The sequence below is a fragment of the Thamnophis sirtalis genome, unplaced genomic scaffold (genome assembly GCF_051295495.1).
Source record: "Thamnophis sirtalis isolate CommonGarterSnake01/CBP01778 unplaced genomic scaffold, rThaSir2_p1.2 scaffold_7, whole genome shotgun sequence".
In the NCBI taxonomy this organism is placed as follows: Eukaryota; Metazoa; Chordata; class Lepidosauria; order Squamata; family Natricidae; genus Thamnophis; species Thamnophis sirtalis.
The window spans coordinates 693638-715897 of NW_028261387.1; the positions used below are offsets into that span (position 1 = coordinate 693638).

General features: G+C 35.4%; 1 protein-coding gene across 2 annotated transcripts in view; it reads right to left on the reverse strand.

The window, feature by feature from the left end:
- DENND1B (DENN domain containing 1B) overlaps positions 1-22260 on the reverse strand; it is a 160067-nt gene that overhangs the window by 71344 nt on the left and 66463 nt on the right. For both annotated transcript variants that reach the window (XM_087719184.1, XM_087719183.1), the window contains exons 6-9: positions 21724-21793; positions 20355-20435; positions 15053-15106; positions 14420-14530 (exon numbers count right to left, since the gene is read on the reverse strand). In XM_087719184.1, coding sequence (XP_087575310.1) covers positions 14420-14530; positions 15053-15106; positions 20355-20435; positions 21724-21793 — 316 coding nt within the window. The remainder of the gene's footprint in view (positions 1-14419; positions 14531-15052; positions 15107-20354; positions 20436-21723; positions 21794-22260) is intronic.

The following is a 22260-nucleotide window of genomic DNA, read 5'->3' on the forward strand; positions in this document are numbered from 1 at the left end:
GAATTAAATATGAGAAAAGGGAACCATGTGGCAATTGTAAAGAGGAAGGAGAGATAATGTTGCAAGTACTGTAAAGAAGATGGGCCTTTATATTGTTAGCCTTTTTTCTATCTGCATTGTCTCTCTCATTTTTAAAAATCTTACGTTACATAATTTCATGCCCATCTTTTACTTATGTGAAAATCTTTAATACAAATCACTTTTTAAAAAAGAAAAATGTCCATTAAATGACATTTTTCCTGGAGATAACTAAAGTGTAGCAAGTGCGCTACATATCACTTTTTTTTTCATTTTTGTCATGCATGAAAATTATTTCTGTACATGTGAAAGGGAGAAAATATGTTGCAGTGGGAAGAATCTTGTATGTGATACTTCATATTGAAAGGTCTAAGGCACATTTTTTTCCAAAACTATCAGTCTGCAAATGTCTACAATTTCAATTGCAAAATAAATTGGTAAGGCGCCTGTATATTTTATCTGGTATCCATCAAGATTTCCTATCTCAAATTATTACATTTCTATTTCCATTTATTCACAAATAAATAAATAAATGAATACATAAATAATCTCCTCCCAAATATATGAATACATTCATGGCAAGAAATAAACAAAAATAAACATGCACTGTGTTAATAAATCCTATACATGACTGGATTAAAATATGCAATGTAGTATTTTTTTAAAAAAGGAAATCCTTGCTAGGTATCTAAAATAGCTCTTTGGGAAAGTGATATTAGCATAAAAAAACAAGGACTCTTCTGGTTGATATTGAAATTATTCAAAGCACTGTATTCATCGCTCAATGTATTCTACAATTCTATTATATTTTGTCCGGGGATATTTTTGTCTAGCTTTCCCCAACTTGAAATAACCGTAAGCTGAAAACTACTTAGATACTTTATGGCTTGACAGCACATTCGCTCTCGTGTCAGCATTTCCACTGGTGCTACAGCCTCAAAAGAAATAGCTGAGAAGATGCAAATAGCAAACCAATGTGATTGTTTGATGGAGCAGAACCAGGGAACAATAGAAGAAACATCACAAATGACACTTATTTTTTTTTAAATTGGAGCTGCAGAAATTCAGAAAAAATCCAATTTCATAATGCTTAAGATAGACAATGGCACCAATGCCCATAAACGTATGAGACTTTGGAGTCTGGATGCTTGAAAGGATATTAAGAAACCTCATCTCTCAAATGGTTAACGTTTATTGCAGGAGGACGCTAAAAATACCCCACAGGACATTTGTTTTCTACCAACAAAATAATTAATAAGCATAATTTTTTTTTATTTTTAATGCGACTCCAAATTAGATTTGCTTAAATCTTTAATAATAATTATGTACACATATTGTATATGCAATGAGCAAGGTATTAGAAAAACCTTACTATCTATGCTTGAAATTTTTATAGCTTTTATATTTTCACTTAAATATAGTCCTAGATTTACGACCATACATTCAGCACCTAGCCAAAGTTACAGTGAGGATGAAGGAAAGGATTTATAACTGGTTCCTGAAGTTATGGCTCTCGCACAGGGCCGTGATCAAAACTGGGGCACTTGGCGGCCCCCTTGAACTTTCAACCACAAGAGTGCTTCAACTTAGCAGTTAGACTTATATAGCGCTTCATAGGGCTTTCAGCCCTCTCTAAGCGGTTTACAGAGAGTCAGCATATTGCCCCCAACAATCTGGGTCCTCATTTCACCCACCTTGGAAGGATGGAAGGCTGAGTCAACCTTGAGCCAGTGAGATTTGAACCGCCGAACTGCAGATAACAGTCAGCTGAAGTGGCCTGCAGTACTGCACCCTAACCACTGTGCCACCTCGGCTCCCTTACCCACCTATCTCTCCCCATCTATGTCCTTTCCCCCTCCCCACTCTGCAACTCCTGCTGCCCCAGCTGACGTTTGCCATCTTCCTTCTCCTGCTGCTGACCAGTCTGGCCCTTCTCAAGGCAGTCCTTGGCCGTATCAGGATTTCTCCGCAAGACCTGAAGAAGACGGCCTTTGTAGCCAGCAGCTCCCCCACTGAAGGCCCAGGCCAGGAACGCCTGTCAGCAGTGGGGACAAGAGAATGGCAAATGTCAGCGAGGGCAGCAAAGCACAGGACAGCAGGGGACTCAGATCGATTCGTAACCAGGGCAACTATGGGCTGGACTGGGGTGGCAGAAGTCTCTTTGCGCCTTGCTGCTACGCCAGGCTAGGCCTGGGCTTCACTCTACAAAGGGCTTCACGCTGTACTGCAGGAGCTTTTGCAGCCCCAGAACTGTGGCCTGCTAAGAAGCCCCTTTGTGTTGAGCTGATGGGCTGGGCTGGGACTGGGCTTCGTGCTGCCTTGCAACACCCAAGGGATCTTGCAGTTCACTAAAAAAAAGGCCCCTTTGTGCATGAGGCTGGGCTGGACCATCTTTGAGAACGGCTGTGGCTTTGCACTGAGGTTCAGGTAATTTTGCAGCCCCAGAACCAAGGTATACTCAGGAGCCCCTGAGCTGCAGTGTATTCTTTCCCAGCCTCCCTGTGAGTGCTCACACACACATGCTGTATTCTTTTTTCCCTAGCCTCCCTGAATCCAGCACAAAGTCCAGCTTGCATCTCCCAGCAGTATCCCCCAATTCACCTGCAACCTGTGCCCGGCCTACCAGGGTTACTTCCTACCCTCCATGGCCCACCCATGCTCCTTAGCTGGGATTCCCTTCACTTCCACTTAACAACCTGCATGTCTGGAATTATGGCACTGACTGGGACTACCAGGATTGCTATCACTAACTAATGTGTTCACATGTCGTGACACTTTATGATCACATAGTTTAGTGACAGAAATTTCTCTCCCAACTATGATCATAAGTCAAGCTCTATCCTTATTCTATTTATTCATTAAATTCATATAATACAAATGCACAATCTGAAAAATAACTTAGGACATCATGCTGAGACAGTTTCCTTATTGCTTGTTTAGCTTTCCACAAATACGGATTTAAATCATCTTAGAAATGTTACGCGAAACTACAAATAAGTAACTTGAAGAATATTTATGAAATCAATTGATGATATCAATGTTATTTATGGCAAAAGGACAAAAAGAAGTCACAAGCATAATCTAAACTTGCCATGAAATAAACCAGTTTACCAATTAAGGTAAAGAAATGCATTTTAGTACACTTAAACAGTGTGTTTCTTTATTCAAAAATAAATACCTATCTTTTGTAATTATGTCACTGCATTGGATAACAATTATCCTGCCTAATACAAGGTGATATTCACACCCATGATTTATTAGCTAAATTTTAATAAAGTGCTTTAAATGAATCAGTTTTATTTATATATTTTTTTTAAATTATCAATTAGCTTTTAGCTTATTCAAGAAACTTAAAAGCCTAATGAAAAGCAATTTTTTATATTTCTTGGCTTAACAATGACTAGAAATGGAGTTTAGATCAACAAATGGGAAAGATGGTATAGCTAATTTCATTTGTAGTTATCCTTACAGAACACAGACATTCAAATGTGTTATATTTATATTGGAAAAATACAATATATTTAATCCTAAAATCATTTTGGTCTAAGACAGCAAGATTCATTTATTCCTATAATGATTTTCTTTAGATGATTACCAATTACTCTCTCATTATGTTCCTCAAAGCTACAACAATTTGATTTAATCATATTCTTACCCCAACAATTGTATCCACATTACTTGTTAAACTGCTTTGCTGGTAAATTCTAGCAAAACAATCACTCAATTTTGGCAGGATATTTAAAATATTTTGTTTGAAGAACTTTTTTAAAAAAAGTTTAATATTTCTGTTATTCCTATATCCCCATGTTAATTTAATATTTATTCTTCTTTATAGCCTATCACACAATTCATTTCTGGATTAAAAAAGAAGAGCTGAAATGACATTGCTTTATTTGTTTTACAAAGTAGAAGCAAAATGCTCCTTTTCTTTATGATCCAGAAAGATAAAACGTTTATTAACAGTTCAGCTAAAAGCCAATTGGAAGCATGCATGTCAGTCGATTGAGAAAACGTATGATTTATTTATTTGTTTATTTGTAACATGCCTTTATTATTTCTACAAATGACTCAAAGAAGCAAATATATACATCTTCCTCTTCTTATTTTCCCCACAAATGCAACCTTGTCAAGGTGGGTTAGACTGAGAGAGAATGGCTGGTCCAAAGTCACAAGCTGGATTTCATGGCTAAGGCAGAATTTGAACTTACAGTCCCCCCCCCCTTTTTAGTCTGGTGCCTTTACCACTAAACCAAACTGGTTCTCAGACTCAGAATGGGAAGAAAACACCAATATATAACTGTGTCAAATTATAAACTAAGATTCCACGGTGGGATTCATCAGATAGAGAACTAGGAGGTTGACTTGTTCAAGTTTTTTTCTTAATAAACACCATGCTTGCCAAATCCAGAAGATACCAACCCATCTTGTATTGTTCCCCACATATAACCACCTACTTTCTTATATACTGCAGCAATAAATAAGCCACCCTGTGAATTTTATTCTGTTCTTTGCCAGAATGCTGTATTTCTGTATTTTTCTCTTACACGGAATTATTCCAGATTCAGGCTACTATAAATACTGAGATGAAGAGGTGTAGAACTGGTATTATGAAGCAGCTCACTGCTTACTTTTTCCATTTGTACTTTCCAGTAAGCTATTTGTGACGCTAAACCTAAGCCCTATGCAGATTCACAATCTCGGATCCAAGGCCAACTTTCCAAGCTGAAATCAAGTACAAATCAGTTCACATTTCTACTCATAGCAGCTTGTTTTCCATCTTGGCAGCTTTTTGCAGTGGGAATACTGATTTCTCAGTCTTCTGTGTCTTCCAGGACACTGAAAGATTGATATTCCCATGGCTTGGATTTTTTACAAGGCAATCCTTCACTCTGCCTCTTCCTCTGCCTCCTAACTGGGTACGGACAGCTTGGAGTGCCCATGGTCTGGCAACTAAGCTTGCCAATGGCTTAAGTGTGATGTGTGAACCATCCCCAGATGGTGCCCCTTACTGAGGCTCCACTCAACGTACAGGAGGATGCAAGGCACAGGTCCAAGGAAGGAAAAGAAGGGAATAATTCCTGTCCCACTTAAGTCCGCTTTGCCTGGTGGTAAACCTCTATGCCATGAATTGGGAAGGGACAAGGGTTAGCCGGTTCCTTGTGCCTTTTGTTCTTGCACCTTCTCAGAGAGATAACTACAAGAATGGAAGGGGGATGGGGGGAGAAAGAGTTACTGGTCACACAGCAGAAGAGGTAAAGGATAAGGAAACCATTGGGGCTGTTTGTTCTAGTCTGGCATGTTTGATAAATAATTTTGAATTCTTCCCAGAGACAAAGTTAGTTGATGTCCTCATAAAAATTGCAATGATCTCAAGAAAACCAAAGCATTGCCGAAAGGAATGGAGGCTTGTTGCCTTTAGTCCATATCCCAGTGCAAAAGATATTAATTAATGAACAATGAGATCAATAACCATCATGCTACAGTATATATTCATTGGCAACATACATATCAGTGGAAATTGTATCAATTCTAATTGCAAAACATGCGAGTTAGAGAAAAAAAATGTCCAAAATATTAAAAATAGCTTTCAAATTAGGAAGCAGGTGGGCCCCAACTATCCATATGAAATTTTATGAAAACTGTAATTAGATTATATAAATGTCTTACATTTCTGCTAACTATATGAAAAAGAAAAGATGAATAAATAATAATATGAGAATTTTAAAAAAAACTATTAAAATATAGGTAATTAAAAATATAAAATAATCATTTTAAATATGCATGGATTGTGCATATTTAATTAGTGATGGATAAGGAAAATATTCACAAATAAATTAACAGAAAGGGAATTTTATTATAAATTTCCTTATTAAGTCAAGATTTTTTTAAAATGCACTGCTTTTAGAGCAAAAACATTAACACATTCAGTAACAATTACATGTCTAAATACAGAAAAATAGCGTATTGCCACTATACATACATACATACATACATACATACATGTAAGGGTATGGCTAGCTGATGAGAGCTAAATAGCTTGAAATAGATCTATACTCCCTTTATTTATTTATCAGCACAAATACAACATACATACATACATACATACATACATACATACATACATACATACACACACACACACACACACACACACACACACACACACACACACACACACACACATATATATATATATATATATATATATATATATATATATATTTAGATTTTTACAACCCATTTTACATATGTTGTATTTGTGCTGATAAATAAATAAAGGGAGACTAGTATAGATCTATTTCAAGCTATTTAGCTCTCATCAGCTAGCCATACCCTTACTGGGATTCGAACCTGGGCTGTATTACATATTAGGCAGATGTGTTAACAACTAAGCCGCAGGCTATCCTCCGTTATCAGCTGAGCCAGGGAGAAAGGTATATATATTTAAAGTCACAACCCCTGGTATGCCCAAATATGGGAGGGAGTTCACTGCTTCCATTCTCTGTCCATCGGCTCGTCATAAGAGACTATCTATATCTATATCTATATCTATATCTATATCTATATCTATATCTATATCTATATCTATATCATCTATATCTATATCTATATCTATATCTATATCTATCTATCTATCTATCTATCTATCTATCTATCTATCTATCTATCTATATATATATATATATATATATATATATATATATATGAAAGTGTTCTTTTTCACTGAAGTTATTATTAGCAAAGTATTTCAGCACCTTGCAGGTGGAAGGAAAAAACCCCCAGAAGTATGTCAAAATAAATACACTGGCAACTATAAACAATAAACTGCTGCAGAGAGAAATGCAACACATTAAAAACATTTTTAAAGTGACAGAAGGTAACCATCTGTCTACAGTCTAAATATTTAATTAATGCTCATTTTTTAAAAATTAAAAATGCAGCAAAATGTAAGGGAGCTAACGTATATACAAACAGTCCTGTACTTTTAAAAGTATCGTGAAAGTGAAATCAATATTTGAAATTAATAGAAAAAGTAGAAGTCAAAGTTCCTTTCATAGATTATACTGAAATGATGAATAGTCATTAAAATAAATAGTATGCTAATTGTAGAAATTATTTTATCATTTTTTTCTGGTTTTCTAAAATCAACTTCCAGAAAGCATTTAAAAACACCATAATTTTATAAAAATGCTACCTACTATGCTGACCATATTTTCAGAGACTATCTTAATAATTGTTAACTCCTTGGTAAAGATTTGAATTATTAGGTTTTCACTGTATTTAACTATGGATCTAATTATAAATCATTCATATAATAATAAACCGTATCTCAAATAAATATATAGATGTTGAAATCAAAGCAAACCCTTTACTGAAAGTTTTATCAAATATCAAAATGTGATAAGCAATAATCAAGATCTATCTTTTCCTCTATTACATAAAGTGAATTTCTCCAAATGGCAAGGTAGTATATAAATACATAATAGATAAAAATAATGTTGCTAGTATCAGAGGAATCAAATTCCTCTGATATGCTGCTTCAGAAGATCCTGGAAGTGCAGTTTCTGAACATATATAATTTTTTGAGAAAGGATTGTTTAAGGTTTTGATACCAAATTGGAAGCTTTCGCACATTTTCTACTAGAGTGGTATGTATGATGGAATGTTCTCTGCATCAGCAAACTGAATTTTGCCAGAACTTTCCCAGAAAAACACTCAGATCAAGAGACTACACAGTCCCAATCTGGAAGAGGAAGGCATGAAGCGGTTTGGGGTAATCACACCCTAGAATCCGTCACGATATGTCTAGCAGCTCAAACAGTATAGCTGTAGTTCGGAAAGATTCCGTCTATTGCATGGGTGTCAAACTCAATCGTATCACGTGACATATCATGATGTATTGTGATGCTTTTTGCCTTTGCGGAGCTGGGGTGGCCGTGGCCCGCACATGACGCATCCAGCCCACAGGCCGCCAGTTTGACAGGCCTGGTCTATTAGGTTTAAGCAAACAGAGGATTGGACTTTATTTCACTATCTCGTTTCTGGCCTTGTGCCCCACAATATGTTTTGGTTCAACTATTGGTAAGTTGCCTGTTCTTTCAAAGGATTCAATATACGTAAATGCCTATAATGAATAAAGATAAATCTTGAAAGAAAGCTCAGGAACTCTTCTAAGAAGATTGACTCTTTCGGCTTTCTAAAATTGTTTGTGTAGTAATTATTCTTCATATAATTATTAATATAATGTAATGTAGTATAATAATTCTATATATAATTATCCTTATGGATATTAAAAAGAGATACCTTTTTATAAAGAAATAACTCAATCCCTTTCATCACAAGTACCAACAATTTCAGTAATTTATCACTTTCTCTGTTACTATAAATATATTTTCTTCCCATATCTTAAATATAAACAAATTATTAAAGCCTCATCAATCTGTCCTAATCAGCAAAAAATCTTTAAGAATTCTCAAAAACAGGATATAGCATTTTAACCTTCATCAAATAAATCAGTCTTATATTTCTTTCAATAGTGACATCACTTTCCCTAAAAAAAAAGTCATTAATCTTGATCAAATAAACCAATGTTATGTTCTTTTGCTTTTAACAATCTTGATCTTTAATCTCTTTTAATGGTGTCCCAGAACCTGACTTCTTTCCATTTTCTCTTAGTCTCTTCTCAGAAGCTTCATCAAAATTTAAACTTTTATGATAGCAGACAATCGTAAGAGTAACTTCTGAATGCATTTTTCCAGATATCCGCCTCCAAGGGAAGGTGTCTTAATAATTTCAAAATCTCCATATATTTTAATAGCATTCTAAACAATCCACAAAAAGGATTATTGTAATTAATTTCAGAATCTTACTTCAAAGTAATATGGCCTCCTAGTCCATTTATAACTTTCCAAAATCAATGTTCTAAACACCCTTTTGCTGTATTCCAAAATAAGAATTTTTTAAATCCTTAAACTTCCATAAATCTTTTCTAATCAAGGACTAAAGGAAACTCATCCAATGAAACTTGCTATTCTGAAGGTTCTTAATATCCCTAAAATACCCAATAACAAGCAATTTCCAGAAGTAATTAAGAAAAGAGGCATTCAAAACTAGCTTCCTTTTGAAAGCACTGACTGCAATAAGGGCAAAGGTGGTTATCCTTTGACTCCTAGAGGTCTATACTTGCCGAAGGCCACTTATGGCCTTCTTTCAGAGAGATGCTGACTGGAGGATATGTGGGTAAATCTCAGGTCCTCCTTGTTCTGCCATGATTGGAAGCTGCATTCTCAATGGGACTGTCTTCAATTCATCACTGCTTCCCCAGAGGTCTGGGTGGGCATATACTTTAAAGGTAGCACATAATTCCCTTCGCTTTTTGTCAGGCCTGATATTAATTCTTTATTATTTCAAGTGACTCAGAATCTGAAGATACAAGAAGTACAGAAATTACCGTAGAGTTGTTTTATTTTTCTTAGATCTGCTTATTCGCACTCAGATAAGAAAACTCATAAAAAGTTTTTTTGAAAAGAGGGTCAACCTCTTACATTTTTCAAATTATCAGTAATGCTTGATCCAAAAAAGACCTGGGTGTTTACGGAACTGGGCAAATTCACAATCCAGTAGTGGAAGGAAGATCAACCTTTGGGCTCAGCATTGAACATTAGAGGAGGGAATCACTTTGGATCGTGAAAATGCACTATATATCTCAGTGATCCTTGAGAGGTAGCAGATTGTGGAGTGGACCAAACATTTCTTCTCCCCCTTCTTCTCTCATCCTCCCAGCCTTGCTTCTAAGGATTTGATCAAGTTTTAAAAGTATGATTCAGCATTTTGATGAAAAGGTTATCAATGCAAATAAACCTTACATCCAATGGGAGAAAAAGTGTCAAGAAATTATTGTACAAGTAACTAAATTATGATATCTGGATCTGGCAAATATTCATGAATCTCTTCTTTAGAGTCAGCTGGAAGACGGGCATGTTGAAGGTTAATGCAATTATAACAAATGGGGGTTTGTTTTGCATTCCCTAGCATCTGGTCAGTTGCTCTGCTTCTTTCAAATGTTCTCAATTCCCTTGACAACATTAAATGAAAAATACCATGTCTGTCAAAGGAAGAACTGATAAGAAGAAATGTATCTTATTTGCAGACATCAACTAGTTAAGAGTTATCTAACAGAACATGAGGTCATAATTGATTCACTGGGTTAGGGAAAGGACGGCCTCCCAATTGCAGGGAATCACTTTACTTTCTAAGTTTTAGTCTTTTCCTTTTGCTGTTTTTATGCAGATGAAAATTTATTTGTGAGAAGAGCCAAGATTATGCAGTTAGAATGTACTTACAAACGTACTGGTCCATTCTAAGATAAAGAAAGGCTGTGTGTGTGTGTGTGTGTGTTTAAGGGATGGGGAAGAGAGATAATATTTCGACCTCTGCATTAAAGCATAGCATCCTTTCCACCTGCTTCTCCAGCAGAGGCCTTGAAACAGACACCCACTATTTAACATATTACTGACAGGATGATGGGAAGGCTGCTGTCAGGCAGAGGCCAGCTGGGTGTTAGAGACAAAATGCACAGCCCCAGCTGACTAGTTAGAGGAAATCTGGAGAGGTACAATTACAGAGGCATATGACAAGCCTTCATGCCTGACTGACTTGAGAACCAATGACATGGCATTAAACAGCAATCCTTCCCATCCAGTGGTCACAAAACAGCAATAAGTCAACTGATGCACTGTTGTAAAATCATGATTTATTCCTTTGCTTTGAATACACAAGACTACAGCATGATGTTCTGGTAGAGTACCACAGCAGGTTCACTTGGGGCCCAAACTTCTCAGGCCTGTCTACTACAGGCATAAAATCAATGTGCTAGCAGTGCCTTTCTGAAAATGCTTCTCACGCTGGTTTAAGGAGAGGAGAAATACACTGAATTCACACCCACAAATATTAAAGTTATGATATATAATAGCACAGATTTAAGACGTACAACAGGCAAAGGGTATGTGAGATGACAAAATAAAAACATTATAAATTAAATGTTTTGGAAATAAATATTATGGACATGATATGCATTCATTCATAGTTAAAATGCTATTATAAGGTAAGAAATGCAAATATAGTGACAACCAGGAAGCTGATCGGACGTGGAATTCTCATAACTTTTTAAGTGAAATCTGTTGCTTTCCACCAACACAACCCTCCGTGGTCTCACACAGTGGTGTATTAAGGCTCACTGGTGCCCTAAGCATGACAAATATTGGTGCCCCCCCTCCCTTTTACACACCGTACAAATCTTCATTGTTGTTTTTTTCTTTCTCAACTTTGTGGTGCCCCCTTTGGGCCTGGTGCCCTCAGCACATGCTTAGTTTGCCTAATGGTTAGTATACCACTGGTCTCAGGCATTTCCTATATTTAATTTTTTTGCATAGTAAGTTTAGTGCTTTATCATCACAATTTAGTGGCACAGGGTTTCCTAATGTAAAGAATGTGGATTAGAGTACAGCAATTTTGCACTCCCACCTCCCTTCTCTCCCCCTCCCCAAAAAGGAGAAGGAGAAGGCTTGAATTATGGGTTTGATCTTGGTCCTAACTGCCCTTAGATAGCGAACCAAAACTGAGCTGATAACATGGAGGTGACATCATAATTCAGTCTGCAGGAACTCTCATAAACACTTGATATTAAGTTAACGTCCAAAGATAAAGGACAACTCCTTCAACAAAAGAAAGGAATTGATAACACTCTTAACCAAAAGTAGCCTACATATATATATATATATATATAAAAACTCCCGGTCTTATTAGGAAATAAATGGGAAATTAATTCCTTGGTAAAGGTAATAGATTCTTATTTAATATCTAAGATTGATACAAAATATTAAAAATAACTGACCTTTGATTTCAGTTTTATATTCAATATAATTTTTTTTTTGCTTTTGCCTTTTCTAAAGATTGAGAATAATTGCATTGAAATCTCATCCATAGTTTATCAGGAGAATGAAAAGATTTGCCTTTCCTCCCACTGGGTCTTAGGCAGTGGTGGATTGCCAATTTTTTTTACTACTGGTTCAGCTGTGCTCCCACACACACAATGCTTCTGTGCATGCGCAGAAGCATCTGGGTGGGTGGGTGGAGCCTCCCGCCACTGCTACTACTGGTTCGTACCTCTGGTCTTAGGTTATATGTGGGGTTGGAGATCAGGAAAAGAGTCCATTCTTCTTCTGTGTATTTTTTGCTATCCTTCCAAGCTGAGAATCACCATCAAGGAATGAGGTTGGATGCGATGAGGTTGAATGGGATGGAGACAATTCATCCCACCGATCAATTCCATGAGCTGGAGAATTGGCATCTGCAAGCAACCCCCTCTGCTTCTTTTGCTAATCCTCCCAACCTCCTGCCAGGTCTCGGAGTAGAAGCGGAAGATGTGAGAGCCAGCAACTATAGAACTGAGGCCAAAGGGGGGGAAATGGAATCTTCTGCCCAAACAACAGGAAGGCGATAGAGGAGAAGGGGGGCTCCTGCACCACCAGCTCATGTTGGCCCTGGAGCGACACAGATCCTACCCCTGACAGCCTTATGACCAGAATCATTGTGGTATCACTGATTGTACAGCAAGACTTTTGTCACGAAGGAGGAAAATGGCCTTTATAAATTGGAACTGTTAAATAAAAAAAGCAAGCTCTCTTGACCGTGGGCTAAAAATGAGAGCATCCTCTGAAAATAGTTAAAACCGTACCTGTGGGGAGTTAGCAGGGCATAAGGATGAACCTTCAGAGCATAAAACTATTAGCTTACTTTAATGTAAGCTAAGATTGTAATTGTTAGACTGCACAGCCGACCATGAGTCGATTACACTTGCAGAATCTTACTAGTTTAAGCTTTTAAACCCTACTTCAGCGATCAAGGAAACAAAAAAGTCAAATTGAAATAAATATATGCATATAATATTTTGAGGAACAAGAAAAGCGTTTTGCTGTTACATTCCCCAGTTTTATTTAACTTCTTAGACTGGTCCACACCGATACTGACCAAGTGTGAGCTTCTTAGCTTATTTTCAAAGTCTGCCATGATTGGCCAGGTACTGCAAGTTAGCTTATACGTAAGAAGGTTGCTGCATTGAGTACACTAACAATTCTAGCTATATAACGTCCCAGAATGGCTGATGCTGTTTTGCATTGGATTCATTTTCAAAAAAATTCTTGCCATGCTAGCTGAAGAGAAGAAAAATGTCTCTTTCAACATCAACATTGTAATTTGTGGCTATTTTATTTTCCCTACTAAAGGAGACCTTTATTTCTCTTTTTTTTTTTAAATGGAGGAAGAGGAATATAAAGAAGAGAAAATGGTATCACTAGTCCTTCTAAGCAATTTATAAGAAGCAACTTACAGTAATGCAATTAACTGATATACTAGGTTTTTTGTGTTTGTTGGAGGGGGGGGGATCCAAAGACTTATATTCCACAAATAAAAAGCCAACAAATCATTCAAAAAGTTTTGTTTTAATTAAATTAAAATTAATGTTTTTTTAATGGATTTACCTTCAAATGAGCATTAGTTTTTGAAAATGTTAATACATCCACTTTATTGTTAAGAGAAGAATAGACGCCCACATGAATAAAGTCTGGTATTAAAGTATTAAGTAAAGCAAAGGATTTGGGGGAGTTTAATTAATTTATTTATGGGCTTAAATTAAGCAGACACTATGCAGAAGATATAAATGATGCCCACTGGCATGAAGGCAATGTTATTTCCAAATTAAAGGTGATGGATTTAGAGTTATAAATGACACCACAGCCTGAAACAAACAGGACTATCAAAAGATTTAGGCATGGATAAACACAGCACAGCCTTTATCTCAGTTCCATCTGCAATGACACGGGAAAGCCATTTCAACCTAGGCAGAGGCATAAAACTGATGTAATAAAAATGACTTGGAATAGTAAGTCATTATCAGTCTGAAGAGCTGCTCAGAATCAGAGTCATTACAGTATCTCTTCGCCAACACTACTAGACTTAGGATAGCAGCTATTATCATAGCCCTTTGATTCCTGCCTGGTGGGCCCAACGGAATAAGCCACAAGTGAATAATAAAGATCTTATAATAGCCCTTAAGAATTCTTTATAGGTTGGAAGGCATAGAAATATAACTCTAGAGGGTTAAAGAACTCTCATCCCAGGGTAACAAAAAGTAATTAACCTGCCTTAATGCCTTTGAGTAAGCCCATATCAATCAGACTTCCATGCTTCAAGAGTCAGATTAAAACGACATCTTTTAAAGAGAGTATGTAGATATTGTCTCATAAGTATATAAGGGACATATTTAAATCGAGGGAGATATGCAAGCCCTTTTTGTGAGGTGTTCAATATGCTCTACTTGAAGAGAGATGTGTGAAGTACTCACAGTGCTTAGCTTGCTGGAGGTAATAATGATGCGTCTCTCATGCAACATGCTGGCATAAAGTTGTAGCATGTTATTCACATCCACAGCAACAAAATATTCAGTAAGATTTCTCTAATAAACAAAGAATAAGGTCTGTTAACACATTAATAAAGGTAACTGAATTATATATAAATTTATTTCTGTCTAGTTAAAATAATCTTTTTAAAGAAATGTATCTCCCTAATAAGCATTTAACTGAAATTTATCTATTATCATTTGCATATTTTGAAAACCTGTCCAAGAATAATCTTATATTTTCAGAAAGGCGTCTTTTGAATTGCTTGTTTTTGAGTTTACTATATATCTATAACTATTTATTTAAAACTCCAATTATATACACACACACTAAATCCTAAGTAAACCCTTGCATTAATTTTAGCTAAATTAGCTGCATAAATGCAGATATAATCACACACATATTATCCAAAATATGCAACAATGTTACGTTAATACTTAATTATGCATTTCCTATAGATGAATGAAGCCATATTAATGAGGAAGTTTAATCAATAATTATTCAGATTTCTACAGATGTTTGTTAAATGATTTAATTTGTAAACCTTTATAAATATTGCAAATATAATCAAAACTTACACTTTCAGGAACAGTTAGTAATCCAGTTAAATCAGGAGTAATAAAATACGAATGCTAGTCAAGAAAAAAAAAGCAAAATTATTATTCAAAAAGAGAAAATCATTATAAAATAATACTGTCTGTATAAGCAACTAAATTTTAGATCTGCTTTGAGAGGACATATTATTAGGAATCAGAAGCACCAGATTATTCAACCCATGTTGATGTACCCATTAAAAAAAATTAACTTCTGCTGAAATCGTCCAGTACGGTTGATTCTGCATACACACACTAAACAGATCTATGACAGCCAACAATGCAAAAGAGGATCGGAAAATAGCTTTGCACAGTAAACTTAAAATGAAAGCAACTGGAAGAGATTAAAAGAAAAAATACCCTTTTAGGTTCTCCAACACATACTACCATTCTAATTATTAACTAGTTTATTAGAAAATGGATTAATGGAGATGTGCACTACAATAAAAACATATCCAGTTACTCTTTTCTTACCTCTAGAGGGACACATAATTGGAAGTAAGGAAGGGGTATGTGGTATTCCTCACAAAACTTAATTTTGTTTTGGGGATTGTAGTTACTGACCGTTGCCATGTATGGTTCTCATTGTGAAACGTTTACAGGTGATCTTTTAAATAAGGTGTGTTCTCCATGGTTTTTAAAAAGAAATGAGAGGTAACCAAAGACAGAGGTTTTTACAAAGGAGTTTGGGGGGGGAAAGGTTGCCCACATTCATCATTTGGGATATAATTAGTAGCCTGGAAATGGTTCTTCCCTCTCCTGTTTCCACTCTGAAAAATCTTACAGTGACAAAATGGTTAATACAAAAAGACATCGGCTGTTTTCAACTTATGACCCCAATTGGGATGGAACTTCCGTCTTAAGTCAGTGTGGTTGTTGTAAAGCGAGGCATCACAGGACCAGACTCAACATTGCAACCTTTCCGCCATGGTCATTAAGCGATTCACATGATTGTTAAACAAAATTCAGTTTCTCCAGTTGACTTTGGTTGCCAGAACCTGGCTGGGAAGATGGCAAATCACAACCGTCGTAAATGCGAGTTAGTTGCCAAGTGCCCTAATTGTGATCATGTAACTATGGGAGGATAACATGATGGTCATCATTTTGAGGACCAGCCGTTACTTTTTCAGAAGCCATCATAACTTTGAACCAAAGTTAAACCAAATGGTAATAAATCAGGAACCACCTACAGTAACTTATTTGTCAGATTTTTGAAAGTAGCTTTCAAGGCTTCTCAGGGAATAACCAAACTTGTTCAAATAAATGTACATTTGTTTTAATCAAAAAAGAAGCAAGCAAGCAAATGGAACTAGAAAAGAAGAAGAAAATCCTATAAATACCCAAAATTAGAAAGGGTTTTTTAATTAAAAAAAATTAACATACATTTCACTATCAACATAAATAAAATATGTTTCATGAATACTACAGAGATAAAGGAGAGAAAAAAACCTATTACCTCTCCCCTTTGTTTGCAAGAAATAATTTATATTTATGGAATGACTGATATTGGATCACATGAGGTACAAAATGCTATTAACAAGACAACATGATAGGTTGATATAAAAGCTGACTGAAGGAACATTTGATCAGCTGAGAGTTCTTAACACCATAGATGCTGAATATAGAACTAAATTTCCTTTCCTTTCATTCATTAGTTATAATTTCAGAATGTCCTACTTTTGTTCTGATGTTGGGCAATGGGGAATCTTATTTCAAAACAGAAATAATCCTGATTGCCATGCAACTCGAGTTTCAATTTTACTGCCCAGCACAATCTATATTCCAATAAAACTCTTGTATCTGTTTGCCTGCTTGTAACCTTTAACTGGGGAAAATGTGCATCCAGAATACGCAATTTTTTGAACCAAGGCAACTCAAATGGGTTAACTTATACAAGGCTAGGACTCATTACTCCTGTGGTTCCCAAACTTGGCAACTTTAAGCCTTGTGGACTTCAACTCCCATAATTCTCTCTGCTGGCTGGAGAATTCTGGGAGTTGAAGTCCACAAGTCTTAAAGTTGCCAAGTTTGGGAACCACTACATTACTCCCATGGTGATGGAATTTTGGGAAGTTGTGGCTGATACAGTTCCTCCACGCTGCTCTGGTCAATGACTGCCATTCCCACAAGTTAATAGGGAAGCCAACAGGAAACCTAAACTCAGTCATGATTGTCCACCAAGTCTTTTACTTATGGGGAAACTAGCAGGGAATGTTTGTAATGAGAAAGTAAGAAAAGAAGGTTGCACATTGCCTGGATAACTCTTCCCCACCTGCACAATTTCCCCAACCTCTTGGCACATGCACTGTGCCAATCACTTGAGCACCCCCCTGCAACTTCCCTGACTTATACAGCGTCCTTATGTGCCTTTCAATGGTTTTTATTAGCCTTTGGGCAGAGAAAAAATGGCAGGAACACCAGCTCTTGAAAGGCACAGAAGGCTGATCAGTTCCCAAGGATTTGGGGTCTGTTCCTCCAACACACAGGAGAATTCTCCTTCCCTGCACAGAGGGGGGGGGGGGAGAGAAAACCTTGCTGTGCCAAGGTAACAGACATCAAGTTCTCCATTTCCTGCACTTGCAAACCTTCCCTGCCAATTCCTCATTGTCTTTCTGGGGAAGTTGGCAGAGAAGATTGCAAACAGTAATCACATGATTGTAGGACACTTGACAACCAGTTGTAAATGTGAACAGATTGCCAAGCCCCTGAAATGTGGTCACATAACTAGGGGCAAGACAATCATTTACAACAGCTGGTGATTGTTTACATTCCATAAAGCATCCGTTCTAAGGCTGTCATAAAGGAAACTCATAAAATCACTGGTCATAAGTTGAGGACTGTCTGTATGTTTAATCTGATCAATTGGCTTGTATCCTTGGGTTTTTACATCTTTGGATTATTTCCTATTGCAAACACCTTTCCTGGGTTTTTGGCAAGATGTAATTTAGAGAGCTTGATTTTATAATCATTGAGAAGCCAAAAATTCAATTTGCTGAACAATTATCATGAGAATGACACTGAAATATAATGAAGATGTGATGGGAAGACATTGCTCACATACTTTCAACAGGGCCGTCTGTAAATATATTCAGTGAAAATAATACAGTTTTGATCCCTAGGCTACTAAGATCCCTTCTCTGAAATACACAAACAACTGAAATAGAGAGAAAAAACATTCTCTGCATTTTTAATAAGCAAAATAGGTATAAGAATAAACTATTGTCACTTTATTAAATATTAAGACCCTTTTTTAGTAGACAATTTACACATATAGTTCCAAATCTGACAATATATATTCTTGGAAAATATATTCAAATACTTTGCCTTCTTTAGACCAGAGTCACAACATAGCGATTTCTCAGGAGACATTTATAAATCTCTTGCAACCAATAGACATCATTTGGCAGGCAGTTTTTTTTTAAGCCCCTGAGAAGAATATTTTGTACTTACTATTAACATATATGGTTCAGTATTCAAAATATGCTCACTGGAAAACACTTGTTATTTTTCCAACAAGATCAACCAATTCATTTTTGAAGCAAGGCTTATTTGGCTTTTTAAAATGTGTTCCTTTCTAAATGAATCTGCCCCTTCTTTTTAACAAGGACTATTTCATCCTTTTATGCTGCTTCTTTCAAGTCATGTAACATTTTATTTTTGTTTTGCAGAAGAAAAAGTAGCAGGATTGCCAAAGGAAATTTTGTTAAAGCAACAAGTGACATGGTAAGAAAAACTAAGATATATATTATAATTATTCTTCCTAAAGGAAGCCTCTTCTTCATTAACAAATAATTATATTCATTACTATGTTAAATTTGCAATAACAAAGCTCAGGTTGTTGCTCTCCCAATCTTCTAGTATCTTAATTATCATTGGAGGGGGGGGGATCAGTGGAACCAAACCCACATGGCAGCAAAAGTAGATTTTAAAGAGAATGAAAATTCTAAAGACAGAATTTTTTGTTTCTATCGCCAATGTGCCCATTTGCAACCTTCAATATAGGTTTATGTGCCTCCTATCTCAAAATAGCAGGAAACCAATTTTCAGCCATTATGATGAGGAGCTTCAGGAGCTGAAAAAATGAAGACATGGGAGCTGCAAATGAGGTTCTGACACTGTCGGTCGTCCATCTCTGTGTTAAATCAATTTAAAATATATTATATCCCATTTTTTGTTCTTCAAAGAATTCAAACAGGAAATGAGTTATGAGTTACATCTACAATAATTATATCTTGTATCATGAATCGCTTCTGGGCAGAAGGCTGCTAAACGAACATCTGATTTCATGCTCATTCATCCAGTAAACTGGTTGGCTGCAATACATTTCAATTTCAAAATACTTTATTTTAAAAAAAAATGATGTCAATGTGTTAGCCAAGAAAAGATTTCAGCTTTGCATTGAGCCCTAGAGAAAGCGACAGAAAGGATGAAATATATTTATGGCGGATTAAATTACTTTATACTGATTACAGTTAAAGACAGCGTTCCAAGTACCTTTCGAAGTATGGTTATCATTTAACAAGCAGTATAACTTTTCACATAATAGTCTCTTATTAAAGAATTTGTACCGCCATATGTATGAACTATAACCAACGACCTATCTTTACATGTATGGAATGCACCATACATGTATTATTGTGTGGTATTTGTTAAAATTAAGAGAAATGTAAAAAAGGAAACAAGCACATTTAAGAGAAACACCAATTCCTTGATCCAAAACTACTGTATTTTGGATATCAGAGTATTTCCTAAAACTAAAATAGGTTAAAGAAGTATAATGGCCCACTTACTAGATTAGTACCAGTATCATTTATATGGCCCATATCAACATCTGGACTTTTGCCCTGGATCCCCAAATTAGAGTTAATGCTGTAGTACAAAGCCATTATTCTATCAAATAAGTTGGGTTAAATTTATTCAGAAGCTTTGTTTGAAAACAAATATAAGAGCGATTGTAAACAGCTTCTATTTCATCAGAATTAGTTAGCAAAACAGTTTTGAATATGTGCCTTATTTCCTGCACAATTGGCATCTCTTGTATAACAGTCTTTTAAAGTTGAGCCATTTATCGAGTAACCAGCAGCTACTCCTCCAAGATCATATGGGAGGATAAGCACAATGGACCACTCCACAATAATCATCAACATATTTACTCATATCTATAAGAAGAATTTTATGGGAAAACCAAATTCATCACTATTTACAGAATTGACCTATTATATGATCCAGTCGGGACTTTTAATATTTTAATTAAAATCCAACTTTCTGTAGTATAAACCATACTTACCAAATTTAAGCTGATCGGAGTATTTGCCTCTGGCACAGAATGGTTATGCCATGTTTCTAATAAATCATTCAAGTCAGCTTCCTATGTAAAATAAGATTTTTTTTTCAAAAATATATTCAATAGACACAAAGATGTCATTTGCATTCACTGTATATCAAGACCAAAAATAAGTTCAATCACTTTCTATGCAAACAGAAACAATCACATTTTCCTTCTTTATTCTCAAGTGGACACATGAAACATCCCATGGTTAATTTGTAAAATACTGCAGTCTTTCTATATGTTAATCAAAGCTTTATGAATTATGATTAGATTTATAACAAAGCATATTCCTACATGAACATCCAAAGAAAAACATTTTATAAAGTAATGTATAAAACTATGAAACAAACATTGGTACAAAAATGCAACAAAAATAAACCAATGAACAGTACAAAAAAAGAGTAATACTATAGATGGAAAGGGCAATCAAGCCATATAAAAACCAAGCCAAAATAAAAATAAATGATGTATAGCACATGCCAGATTTATTTCCAGAACAAAGTTTTCTAAGGAACTGCAAAATCATTGAAAACTATACAATATAAAGAGCACTCTAGGTGCCTAATTTTAAAACTTTACAGCCTACCATTATAATCTAGATAAAGCAGAAATAAAATTAAAATATTATCATCAAGTCCATTGTTTCACTTTAAAAAATAGATTTTCTACAAACTACTATAGGGCCCAACATGTCTCTTTCGGTAGGTAATTCAACAAACATCAATACATTCCTGAATGATGCTCAATGATTTGATAATAGCCCTAGGATTAGAGTTTCTAAAGCTGATCTTAGTATACAAAGCAGGTTAATACTTTCCAAAAATTATCCCAAACTACCTAAATTACTTTTTTAAAATGTAGCCTTTCCAGGAATTCATTCTATATCCAAACCCATTTTAGAAAGAGCACTATATAAGCCAATTCAGGGGACATTGGAGGTCTTCTAGTCCAGTGGTTCCCAAACTTGGCAACTTTAAGACTTGCGGACTTCAACTCTTAGAATTCTCCAGCCAGCTCTGCTTTCTTGCATTTCTTCAGCAAATTAATTTAATATTTTATAATAAAGTATTAAAAGTGTCCACACTCAAATTCTATCCCAGGGTGTAATCCTGATGTATAATTTCTAGCATAGAAGTGTCATTCAATTTCCCTACTTAAAAAGGTTTTTAAATTATTAAGCTATTTATTTTAAAGAAACATAATAATAGCAGTAACCAAAAATATATGTAATTCTTGATTTTTTTTAAAAAAGGAACTACTATCTTAAAATCATTGATGATTAGCAGTTCTTCAGAAAGTCATTTCTATTTAATAACAACAAAATTACCTGTTCTTTAGCTAAATATTCCGCCAGTGTATTTAAAAGTTTGTAGTACATCTCAAACCATGGCAAATAGCTGAAAAGACAAACAGAACACTTGTAAGAGAAGGAAGCATTACTTAAAAATTATTTCACTGTAATGCACTTTTTGAAAAACCTTAAGCAAGTTTGGATACAGAAGTGGAAAATTCACAAGAAAAGATAACTTTGAAAATATTTTAAACCACATAGTAAGAAGCAATGTTAAAAATACTGTGACTACAATTCAAGTTTTGATTAAGCCCCTTCTCTCTGTGGGAAAGGAACAGTTTTTCTTATCTACCTCGCTTACATGACATTGATACGGAGTTAGTGTCCTGGGAAGTATTGGCAGGAGAAAATTCAATCCAGACCTTACGTAAGGCCATCATATTCCTGAAGCACTCAAAAAAGTTTTTTTAAAAAATCAGAGCAATTTCCTTCTATGTCATTTTTCAAGTATTCTGATATTTAGTGGAAATGATTTTTAATTAAATATATTTTATAATTAAACAGTATCAGCAA